The 13,333-nt window shown below is 37.1% G+C and overlaps 1 protein-coding gene across 2 annotated transcripts in view; it reads left to right on the top strand.

Moving 5' to 3' along the window:
• Positions 1 to 8,156, top strand: part of LOC141359526 (uncharacterized) — a 53,267-nt gene extending 45,111 nt beyond the window's left edge. For both annotated transcript variants that reach the window (XM_073862131.1, XM_073862130.1), the window contains exons 10-12: positions 179 to 475; positions 6,870 to 6,902; positions 7,531 to 8,156. In XM_073862131.1, coding sequence (XP_073718232.1) covers positions 179 to 475; positions 6,870 to 6,902; positions 7,531 to 7,607 — 407 coding nt within the window. In that variant the 3' untranslated portion in view covers positions 7,608 to 8,156. The remainder of the gene's footprint in view (positions 1 to 178; positions 476 to 6,869; positions 6,903 to 7,530) is intronic.
• Positions 8,157 to 13,333: the final 5,177 nt, after the last annotated feature.

Raw genomic sequence — 13,333 nt, 5'->3', positions numbered from 1 at the left:
CTGAAGTTAAAAAATCCTGCTTACTGTATATGAGTGTTAAGTTTCTCATTACACTCCTTGTGAAACCTGAATTAGATGTTATTCATTTTGTAAATTTCAGGCTGTTGTTATCTGCTTACTTATTTGGAATATCACAACTGGCCAATCAGATTCAAGAATTAATGTGTTCATTCAACAGTGCAAGCTACAAAGGGAGAACGTGTTGCTCTACTCACTAAAGTAAAAATACAAGAAGGTGATGAGGTGAAGTGGAGCTCAGAAGATAAAAAAAATCTTGTAACTGGAATGAATGGAGACTACAGCAAGACTTCATATACAGATGATAAAAGATTCAAATCTAGACTGCAGATGATCCCTGGGACTGGAGATCTCATCATCACAAATATCAAAAAGACAGATAAAGGAGTCTATACACTAAAGCTGATCCACACTGATGGAAAAATCACAAACAGAATATTTAATCTTGATGTCACTGGTGAGTTACTCAACATTTCTGATATAATCATTCACTTCATCATATATCAGCATTCTCTACAGTAAAAAACAAAAATATATTCAATTCAGAAAACTGTTCATTATACATTACTGTTAGGGTGTACCGGCGGTGAAGGTGTAAAGTTAATGACAATTAGTGATGGTCGTTTTCGAAGCACTGCTTCATGAGGCTTCGAAACATTAACAAATCTTTTGTTTCGAATCAGTGGTTCGGAGCGTGTTTCAAACTGGCCCAAGTCATGTGATTTTAGGAAACGAGGCTTCATTACGTCATAACTGTTTCGAAAAGTTTCGAAAATCCGATGGTTCACCACTAGGGGGAGTTGATCGCATGACCAGTGTCTATATATGTTTCGGTGAACTCCGGTCAGTTTTATTATAAAAGTTCATAAAACATTTATCCTTCTGACTAATAACACTGCCATTTTGTCTATGTTTTGTTTATAGACAGATTTAATGACAAAAAAATTTGCATAATTAAAAGGGTAGTTAGTTTTAATGATTTGTTTGCCCTAAATAAAACTAAAAACACATAATACACTTTTAACTAGTCTTAATTAAGTTAAATCATTTTTAAACATATTTTAATAAAAATCTTGCTATTATTTTGTAAAAAAAAGTGTAAAATGTTTGGACATATCTGCTTTTGCACTATTTTGACCAGCAGGGGTTGCCAGCGTGTGTGGTGTTTCAAACTGCTTCGAAAAACTGAATTAATTTTCGAAGCAATTGGTTCAATTAAGCTTTGTTTCTCCCATCACTAATGACAATAGAAGAGTATATCCAATCCAGGTCTTTATTTTCGTGCAAAAATCGTGGTTCCCAAGCAAATTGAAAAACATAAACTGACAAAACTAAGCAAAGCAATAAAGAAAGAAAAATAATATATATTTATATATACATATACAATACGTGTGTATTTTGACTGCCTGTATTTAGGCACAGAAACACAGTACTTTCATATACAACAAAAAAAACGCACAAAATGGCTACCAGAGGCATTTTATAGAGTTAGGCTCCTCCCACTTCTGGAACATATCATGTGGTAATTTATAAAACATCATAACTACACAAATACACAGAATAAGTAAGGGATAATGTAGAGGCAGCCGGTAGTTATTGGGAAATAAGCCCCGACAGTGTGATCAGGACCCGACGCGAAGCTTCATACTTGTCTGTCTCCATTTTTTTCTCTTTTAGTCAGTCTTTGAGAAGTTTTAATGCCCTTCTTGTTTTTTCTTTTTGTGTTGGCTTCGTAGCTGTCATGCTCTATTTTGTCAAGTTCAGTCTCAGTAAGCTCTCTGTGTCTAGTCGTTGTTCGTTCTGTAATCAACCGGGCTGTGCGCTCAATTTTCAAACATGTTCATCACACTATATAACTTTAGAAATTTGTTGAAAAATATTAGACACATTTACAAGTGAACAGTTTAGATTTAATTAAGGTTATATAGGTGCGGTTTCCCGGACAGGGATAAGACTAGTCCTAGACTTAAACACTTTTAAGAGCTGTCCAAACTGAAAACAACTTTCACTTACATATCTTAAAATACATCAGTGCCCTTTGTTTTACCTCAAAATGCACACAGGTAATGTTTTTAGTAAGGCATGTTTGTTAAAACTAGTTATATTTCCTAATTAAACTAGGGCCTAGTCCTGGATTAAGCTAATCCTGGTCCGGGAAACCGCCCCATAGAGTTCAAAGTTATATATTTTGGTGGAACACTGCCCCACCTACCCATACAGACAAGCTGCTCCTGGTTTGATTGACTTTACAGATGCAGGTTTTCATTTTTTATATCGAGGTTTTATTTTACTTGAAACAGTCCTGTCATATTTTAATTTTTCTACAGTTTTTTTAATGTTAAAGGGGAATTTGCACAAGCTCACCAAAATTGGACAGTTGAAGACTGGAAAAATGTTGCCTGGTCTGATCTAATGAGTCTTGATTTCTGTTGAGACATTCAGATGGTAGAGTCAGAATTTGGCATAAACAGAATGAGAACATGGATCCATCATGCCTTGTTACCACTGTGCAGGCTGGTGGTGGTGGTGTGATGATGGTGTGGGGGATGTTTTCTTGGCACATTTTAGGCCCCTTAGTGCCAACTGGGCATCATTTAAATGCCACAACCTACCTGAGCATTGCTTCTGACCATGTCCATCCCTTTATGACCACCATGTACTCATTCTCTGATGGCTACTTCCAGCAGGATAATGCACCATGTCACAAAGCTCGAATAATTTCAAATTGGTTTCTTGAACATGACAATGAGTTCACTGTACTAAAATGCCCCCCCCCCCCCAGTCACCAGATCTCAACCCAATAGAAGGCCTGGCAAACTCGACTCCTTTTAAGGATCCGGGTTATTGTGAGTCACTCACTAAAGTGATCCGGGTTGTGTGAGTCACTTGAATCACTTGAGTCAGTATTGCTAAATCGCCAAGAAACTTAGTACAGACCCACTTGTAACCGGCTGACCCACGCGACTCGAGATTCTCAGAGCCAGAAACATTGCAGACTCGCAGACCATGGGACTCACTCTACAGATCCACTAAACGGCTGATTCGCGTGGATCAGCTGGAGCCAGTTAGTGGATCTATAGAGCGACTGAAGTCTCCTCAAAAGCAAATCCACAACAAAAGCCTTTCACTTCCGAGATAACATGCTTATAGGTTTTAGGTTTGGTGTGTATGGTCGACCATTTTAAAAAATAAGCCTAATAGTAGCATAATAATATAGAAAAAACTGTGTCCTGCTTATGTAGTCCCCAGAGCCGGAGAGACAGTTCGCATGGATCAGCCGGTTACGAGTTGAGAGATTCTCGAGTCAGAGCAGATTCGCAGGTCTCTCGAGTTTGCAATGTTTCCGGCTCTGAGTGAGAATCTCCGGTCAGTTCACGGCTCACGCGGATCCGCAGGTCTCACGAGTTTGCAATGTTTCCGGCTCTGAGTGAGAATCTCGGGTCAGTTCACGGCTCACGCGGATCCGCAGGTCTCACGAGTTTGCAATGTTTCCGGCTCTGAGTGAGAATCTCGGGTCAGTTCACGGCTCACGCGGATCCGCAGGTCTCACGAGTTTGCAATGTTTCCGGCTCTAAGTGAGAATCTCAGGTCAATTCGCAGCTCGAGCGGATTCGCAGGTCTCTCGAGTTTGCAATGTTTCCGGCTCTAAAGACAGAATCTCGGATCAGTTCTCGCACAGATCAGTCGGTTACGAGTGGATCTGTAGTGTGAGCGAAGTCTCATCAATAATGTTGAAAGAGGTTTGTGTGTGTGGTGGCGCTGTTTATGGTTATACATTGAATTGTAGTAGGACTCAACTGATCCGGGTTAATGACACTAGAGACTCGCGACTCATGAGTTAATTGAAAGATTCGGGTTAAAGATCCAAGTGAGTCACAACTCAAACAGGTCTACCCAATAGAGCATCTTTGGGATGTGGTGGAACGGGAGCTTCGTGCCCTGGATGTGCATCCCACAAATCTCCATCAACTGCAAGATGCTATCCTATCAATATGGGCCAACATTTCTAAAGAATGCTTTCAGCACCTTGTTAAATCAATGCCATGTAGAATTAAGGCAGTTTTTAAGGCGAAAGGGGGTCAAAGGTGAGTGTACGTCTCCACTAGTGCATCCGAAAATGCATCACTGTTACCCACGAGAGTGGCATACAAATATGATCACACTGGTATGTTGATAACCATAGACTTTCCCTCGGCAGCTGGAGGTCAGGGTAGCCATAAAGAGGGTCTTGTCTATATGGTGATGGATATGGATGATCCTTTATCCAAGCACTCTGTTTTTTGCATTGCTTCTAACGGCCCATTCAGACAGCCAGTGACGTTATCGCTATGTGTCGCCTGTCTGTTTCAATGAGGCGTGTTTAAATATGCCTGTCATAAACAAATGAGTCCCGTCCACTCCAGTAACTGACAAGAGAAGGATGACGTGAAGCCCACTGCTTCGCTCCCATTGGTAGTCTCTCCCAAATTTTTTTCAACTCCTAGGGAGTCAGCTGACATTGGCTTAACTTAGCACTGTTTTTTATAGTTAAACTATTACCATGCTCGCTAGTACGGTTTAATCTTAGCCGCTGTACTCTGCTGCTTATGTTGTCCATCGATTTTCCTGTGTTTTTCCCTGCATATTTTAATGTAAAGCTGCTTTGAAACAATTAAACAATTGTTTTGAAGCGCTTGAAATACCTAAATATGGCACCACCTGCTGGTGAAAATGTTGTAAAAACAACAAGAGATGCGTTCGACTTGATGCAGCGCCGACAAAACGGCAGCCGCCTGACGAATGCAATGCATTTTGGTAAGGCAATTTGTCTGACTTTCATTTTCGCTGCAGCCGCCTCATGATCACATGTGGCATCAAAGGAGCACGAGAGCAAAACCATACCACCCACCTAGGTCTGGTGCTGCAGTTGCCCTCAAACCGGCTGTGAAAGGCTTAATGACAACACACTTTATTCTTATTGGCCAGACTCCTTGACAACAATCACATGCGTTACAGGTTTATCCTTACACCTTTAGTTCCACTATGCTTATGAATTCATATTTCTATAAAAGTAAAACTCTGTTCATATAACTTTAATACAGTGCCACATTAGTATACAGAAGTGAAAAGAATAGTCCTTAATTTATTAGTATTTAATAATATATGCTTATCTGTAACTTCATGTTATTTCATACAATATAAAGCTGTACGTGGCAGTATGTGCTCAGATGACCAGTCCGCCATTAAATAAAAAGAAGATGAGTCTTTAACAGGGGAACATAAGAATAGGATTGTGAAAAAAGTGTGAAATATCCTATGTCGCTGTACTGTAATCAGTGTTGGGTGTAACGCGTTACAAAGTAACGCGTTACTGTAATAATATTACTTTTTTCAGTAACTAGTAGTGTAACGCATTACCCGTCTGAAAATGGTAATATTATTACAGTTTTCCCGAGCTAGTTACTTGCGTTACATTCGCCAGTAGCACCTTCATCACACAAAGGCACACAACACAGAGAACAAAAGGGAAGTGGAGGAGGGCGTGAATAGAACAGTGATTGGTCTAAGTTTGGCATGAGGTATCATTTACCATCACCGATTGGTCGACACCCGGCAGCCGGCAGCAGAGCGGCACACTCAAAGACAGATCGGGAAAATGGAAGCGTCAACAACGGCAAGCTTTTTTTCAGAGGAAGGTTCGCTAGTTTCGACGGGAGGAGATTCAGTCATTATTTTATTATGTTCAACGGAAGGAAAATAACTTGACGGTGAAGTGCACACTCTTTAATGTTTCTCCGAACGCTGTGCCCCACGTCCGGTAGCGGGTAAGGAAGCCAGCAGTAATTTTTATGTTGTATTAAAATGTGGTGTATTTACGGTGGGTTTTCTCGCCGTGGAGACCTTGATGAATGTGAGGTTATGCCACGGTCCCCCGACGCTCATTTTATTGTTTGTTTGTATGTAAACAGGGGTTGCGTGCAGGTTGTTTATCCCATCAATTTTGTATATCAATTTTACCGTAATTGACGAAGGCTGTGTCTTTAGCTTGAGTGATTTTAATGATATTTATTGAATTGATTGTGTATTTATTACTTTGCGGTGTTAAATTGATATATTTATATGTTTGGGTGTTGGATGAATTTGCTGTGCATTGCTGTGTATAGTGGGTGGGTAAATAATGTGCACTAACATCATGGTATCCCCCTGCTAAGAATACAGAACTCTTGGAAGTCTTAATCAGGAAATAATTTATTGTGAACCGTCATTATTTCATCAGCTGTCCATTTAAAGGTGTCCATCTAAAAATAATTGCAACCTGTTGTCATCCCTGTATTTTGAATGAGTGAATTGTTATCAAATTTAATCTAATAAAATTTTAACTTTTTATTGATTTGGGAGTTTTATGTTTGGATGTTTTCTTGGCCGTGGCTTGCCCAAATAAACATTCTTGTCCAGAAAAAAATGTAACTAGTAATATAACTAGTAATATAACTAGTTACTTGCTCCAGGGAGTAATAAAGTAAAGTAAGGCATTACTATTTTTGAGAGTAATATGTAATAAGTAATATATTACTTTTTTGAGTAACTAACCCCAACACTGACTGTAATAATTCAGTTGTTGTAGACTTGAACACTTCTGGTATAATAATTCACTTAATCTTATATCAGCATTCTCTAAAACAGTAAAAAACAAATATACATTGAATTCAGAATACTGTTATTTCTACAGTGTTATTTTACAGTTTATTTGTCTCAGTGCATCAAACATAAATGAATTACTGTAATGTGCCATAGTTTATGCAGCTCAGATGAGGTGAATGATTGTTTTGTTTACATAAAGTATTAATGATTTTTGTTTTTTACAACCAAAGGTCATGGAAACATTCAGAAGCAGCAAAACACAGGTAAGATTAAGTAAACTTGTCAATCTATAAATCTCTCTGACTCACAAATTAAGAATTATTTTAAAAATAGATTTGACAGCTGACCAAAGCTTTAAATGAAAGGGGTGAGTGATGGACTGACTGAGCCATTGGTCACAATTTGCAACCGCGCAACAAGACGACGCTGAAATCTATACACAGTCCACCTTTAAGACATAAAGATGGGCTGATATATTTCAGTGGCATCTAGTGGTAAGGCTGTGAATTGCATCTTAAATAAGAGGTTAAAATATTTAAGACTTGACTCAAGCACAAGAAGCACAAAATCAAACTCTGATACTCCAAATTTCATTATTAGATTATGAGACTACAGACAGGGTCACATATTTCGTCTATACATTTATATTAAACATACAAGTATGCATGACAACCGCATATATGAATAAAACACATCAAAATAAGATTTACATATCAAAATAAATGACTGTCTTATTGATGATGCTCATTGTTTAAACAGAATGCAAATGTTATTAGTAGATGTATTTTGATGGTAAATTATTGACATTATTTTTGTCAGTCTTTTTCTCCAGTAATACACAACTTTATTTCTCTTTTTAATATCTGTGATTTCATGTGTGTTTCCTGACAGATTCAGCAGATAACAGTGATGAAGTTAAGATACATTTACTGGACGAACCTGATAGATGCTCATCATCATCAGTGTAACATCATCATACTTTACAGTAACAAATCTGTTTTACTGCCTTCTGTTAAAACAAGAAATTAACCCTCTGTGTGTTGTTGAGCTCACGTTATTGAAGTTTATGATAAACAGAGACAAACTTTCATTTATTTGCAACTTAATGTGTTTGGGGACACTGATGAAAGAAGAGGTGGGAATTTTCAGTTCATGTATCCTGGACGTCTTCAGGTGTGCAGTTGTACAGAGACTTTGTTGACATATTTTGTGCCTTTTTTTCACCACACATTCTCATCTGGAGAGACGACAGGACTGCAAACAGACTAATGGGCTCGTTATAGTCGTGCGTAGGTCCTACGGCGTAGCAGCGACGGCGTAGGTTCCGCGTCAGGCTACGCAGAGCTACGCACAGGCTACGGATAGCCTACGGCGTAGAACCTACGCACGACTATAAATCGCCCTTAATTCAGTACCTGAACCCTCTGCTCTGCTTATATACAAGAATTATCCTCAGTTTTTAACTCATTCTTTTATTTGTTGACTGTTTTATAAATGAATAAAATAACTAAATAAAATAGTGATGAGTCTGTTTTATGTTTAAACTCTAGAGGGCGCTGCAGTGTAATCTGTCTTGTACATTAGGAAACACAGCCGAACTAATCACTGATAAAATGTGGTAAATAAATAAACAACTTTTAATATAAAGATGAGGATGTGTATGTAAATAAAGACATCTTTAAGACTTTTGATGATTGAAATATTACTTTGATGATCACAATGAAACTCTTTTATACTCACATAAACTGAATTAACATAAACATACCACAAAAGCAAAACTCTGTCTACTGTGAATTGAATTGAGACATTATAACATGATGTTGAGCATGAAGATGAAGGAAGTGACATCACACATGTAGTTTATCTATATCACATGACTCTTATATAAGAGCTGTAAGTGTGATGAGGTGAAAGGTCAAAGACTAAAGGGTTTATATAAGAGCTGTAAGTGTGATGAGGTGAAAGGTCAAAGACTAAAGGGTTTTAATATAGTTTTGTTATAGTATAAATGTATGCACATTTCCATTTTGACACTCAGCATTAGGGATTTTAGTAAACATCTAATTCTATGTAATAAACTTTTGACTGAATTGACTGTGATCTTATTTGACCTGGGCCAGAAAACAACCATCTAATATCCCAAAATACATAAAAAACCATACATAACATCCCAGTAACCCCACAGCAACACAATTTAAGTAAAGTTGATATCATTTGAGAATACAATTAGGTGTATAAGACATAAGTGTGAATAAATGTCCTCATTCTAGAGTTGCTGTCATAGCAACCGATCTGTAAGATGAAACCTGCTCGGGAGCAGACTTATTTCATGTAAACAAGATTAGATCGGACCTTTTTATGTGGAGGTGAAACGGATGGTCTGACACAGTCATGCATTTTTTTTACGCAGATTGAGCTTGTATAATAGAAATGATAGATTGAATCTTTTAGCGATGTTATTAAAAAATATATAATATAAAAAAATCTGTGCAACTTGTTTTTGTAGACCAGGTGTTTTGATTATTATTCTTAAACGAATGACAAGAGAAACCGAATTAGCGAGATCATAATTAGCGAGATCTGAACATCTCAGATGTCTCACTTGATCTTGGATGTTTTAAGCGACATAAAAGAATTGACTTTTATTTGTGTTTTTGTAATCATTATAGTACAAACACAACAAGGGATGAGCGTGGACAACTTATCAATACTTCATGTTTGTTTACAGGCGCCATAACTCCTTCTATTTTGTTTGTGAAAGCAGCACAAAGGAATGTCTGGCGTGTGACCTTGCTTGTAATTAACTTGATGTGCAGAGACAGACGTGAATAAACAAAGTTTTAGATGTGCTGTTTGAAATCGCGTCTTTCATAAGAATACCACAAAGAAATTACTTGTGTCTGGCCAGGCCTTCATCAAAAATGCTGCATTCCTTTTTTTTGAATTTTATTTATTTAAAGAAACAGGGACAGCATACATTAAACATTAACCTCAAAAGGAAAGATGCATAGTACCAGGTTATAGCTCAAGAGCTAATTTCCACCCTTAGTCCCGGGCAGGCTGTTGTTATGTTAAAATACATACTACATCATACATACAGGAGTAAAAAATTTAAATTGGTAAAAAAAAGTCAAGACTTCACATGCACGACATCCGTTCACATGTGAGTACAGATCCCATTTGATAAAAGCCATTTCTTTGCCAGGCCACACAAGAAAAAGCAAAGTTTCCAAATGCTGTCCTGCGTTTGGGGATCCTACATTCGCCTCGCACTATAGATCTAGTGGCTTGAGCTGTTGTTTCAGAGCCTAAAGATATAAAGTCTTTTTGTCATGGAGGATCTTATACATCAAAAACAGATTTGTGTGAATTATCAAGTTTTCAAAACTGAGAAATTTGTATTTTACAAGAATATGACGAAATCAGCTGCCTTTCTTATCATGAATCTTTAAAGAACTTTTAAACAATGACTCAAGTGGCCTAAGTGCAGATTTACAAGCCTGTGACCAACTTGTCATACAATAAAGAAAATGTGGAACAATCATAGATTTAAATAGGCTCCTAAGGCCTCGATCGTAAGAGAATTTCGAATGCATTCAAACTGTGCCATATTAAATTTGATTGTATTTGATAACTTTTTCATATGCTTTTAAAGCCTAAGTTTGGTTCCAATATGATACCTAAATATTTCACCTGCTCTGAATTTAAAATAATTTGTCCATCAATTGAGTTTTTCAGCCACAAATCATTTATGTATAATGTAAACAGCAGGGGGCCCAGAATGGAGCCTTGTGGCACTCCCATGCTGCAGAATCTTAAGGGTGATTTTGTATTATCTACCTCAACACATTGTTGTCTGCCATTAAGATAAGATTGAATCCATGCTATTGTATTTGTGCACAACATTAAGTTTTTCAATTAGTACAAGCTGCACTGCTAATAAATTAATAACTTGTCCAATTTTGACTATGCAGTCCTGTCTCCATTTTGGATGGAAACCCAGCTAGTGACACACATAGGCAAGTAAATAAGGATTTAGATGTCATGTTTGCTGCACTTGGCTAAAACAACTCAGCACAGCAATGAATGGAGAAACTGGATCAGGGATTGACTGTGGGTGAAAGCTATGCATATTGATGTCTCTGCTTTTTACTTCAGTGGCGAAGGGCGTGGCGATCTCAGCTCATTTCAGTGATGAGGTAACAGGAGAAAGACGGTATGTCTCCCTCTTCTTATACAGTTAAAACCGAATGAGAATATTTGTTTATGATTTCACTTAGATCATTTAAAAGTACACATTCCAAGCATTATGTAGACATTTGTCATTCTGTTCTGAAAGAACAGAACGGGCATCATGTTTTTTTTTCTTAATTTTGCGAAAAGCACAACATTCTGTTTTTATTGGGAGTGGACACACAAAAAAACTAGACAGTACTATAGAAAAACTACAGATCATCAGCAACAGAGAGACCAGACAAAAACAATTCAGAGTTTCTGTCAGTGGTGAGATATTAAAATACTAAAACATAAACTTACACTTAACGTACACTGTAAAAAATTCCGTAGAAATTACAATGTTATTGCAGCTGGGTTGCCGTTAACTTACCGTAGATTTAAATTTATGTTATTTACTGGCAACATTTTGTTCAAAGTTAAATGAATATTAAACATTTACAAATCTTTATCTTTACAGAATAAAACTATACAATAGCAGCCTCATGCAAAGCATTCTGGGAACCAGAAATCATCATCAACCTTTTTCTGTTTTTTGCTTCAGATTTTTTCCCCAGAATGTTTTGCTTGATGCTGTTTTTTTGGTTTTGCTCTGTAAAGACAAAGACTTGTAATTGTTTAATATTCATTTAACTTTGAACAAAATGTTGCCAGTAAATAACATAAATTTAAATCTACGGTAAGTTAACGGCAACCCAGCTGCAATTTCTGCGGAATTTTTTTGCAGTGTTTATATTTAAAAAGATACAATCTCCAAATAGCAAAGACTGCTTAAGTCAGTTACCCCTCTTCCCCCCTAATAAACAGAAGTTATTTGACTTCTGTTGGTTTTGATAATTTCTTTATTCATCACAAATATACAGAGTTTGCATGTATTTGAACACACAGTAAACAAACAGTACAGTGATGTGTTTATCATAAACCCTTTTCACACAGACATTACCGAAAATACACGGGAAATGCATACGGGATTTGTCCCAAATCATTATATTTTTGGTTCACTCACACTGCTAATGATTTGCCGGAATCTGTGTGTGCACACACATACCATAAATATCTCGAAAAGATACGTGGCGTGTTTAAAGTCCTGAACTTGGTAGGTTTTTTTCTCCGCAGACTCTGAAGTTTGCTTATTATCCTTAATTCTCTGGAAAAATCATATTGTTAAAGGAAAACACCACTGTTTTTCAATATTTAAAAATAATAATTAACAGACTAATTAATTCATACCTATCTTTTTTCAATATGTGCACTTTTAGTCTTTGTACAGCGTGTCGTGAATGTGTTAGCATTTATCCTAGCCCCATTCATTCCTTAGGATCAGCATATTTACTTCTTATGTAACAGTCTTTAAATAGGGAAAACATGGTGTTTGGTGGCTTTTAAATTCATCCCTGTTTGAATCCTAAGGAATGAATGGGACTAAGCTAAATGCTAACACAGTCACGACATGCTGTACAAAGATTAAGTGCATGCATAAAAAAGATAGGTATGTATTCATTCATCTAAGTTGAGGTAAGAACATATATTGAAAAAAATATTAAAATATTGAAAAACGGTGGCGTTTTCCTTTAATGTGCATTTAAAATCACAGTTTTAAAGAGCTGAATGATATATCTTGTTGCGGTGACATTTTTGTTTATTATAAGCTTATTATAAACTCTGATTACGCATGAGATCATGCAAGTATTATAAACCCTTTAGACACATCTGCAGCAGGCACTTATTTTGGCATGACACGTGATGGACATAGGATCTCTCAAAGCGCACAACACATATTTTTGAAATTTCGAACCACACACATGATGGGCTACATACATGTTTTGACGAACTTTGTATCGTGCGCCCTCAAAAAAAGAAGTCACCGGCTGCCACTGATTTCTGGGTATCTCACGGCATTGTTACTAGGTCCTCTGTTCGGGAGCAATCCTAGAACATTTACGGGACATGTTTGCGTTAACACAGAAGCCTGTCTGTCAATTTTATGGGTTTTTTCTGGGACCAAAGTGCTGTGTTATTGAAGTCAAAGAGGTGCTATAGGTTCTCAGGTCAGTGTCCGTATCAAATGCATTTCTAATGTTTGTTTTTTAAAGTTAATTTATTAAATTTGGACACAGAAATGAGCATGCTGGTTTATTGAAGTAATGTGTGTTGATGTATAAATATATTTTATATTTTTATACCACAGGTCTGTTGAATTCTTTATTCTGATTGGTTGAGAAATGTTCCATGGGTGTTGAATATAATTTCTGAAACCGCACACCTACCTCATTAAATGTCTTAAAAAATAACCACCAGAGCAATGTTTGTGGTAACCGTGGTATAAGAGGAATAATTGACTTCGGTCCTTTGAATTGAAAATAAAGCACACCCGCAGTGTAACAGCACTCCGTGGCTACCACATTGGCACTGCATTATTTCCAAATAATTCAATGGCCCGTTGTCAATTATTCCTTACATA

Source organism: Misgurnus anguillicaudatus, chromosome 23 (genome assembly GCF_027580225.2).
Source record: "Misgurnus anguillicaudatus chromosome 23, ASM2758022v2, whole genome shotgun sequence".
NCBI classification, from domain to species: Eukaryota; Metazoa; Chordata; class Actinopteri; order Cypriniformes; family Cobitidae; genus Misgurnus; species Misgurnus anguillicaudatus.
The sequence above is the reverse complement of the archived record's forward strand: the minus strand, read 5'-3'. Positions and strand labels throughout refer to the sequence as shown.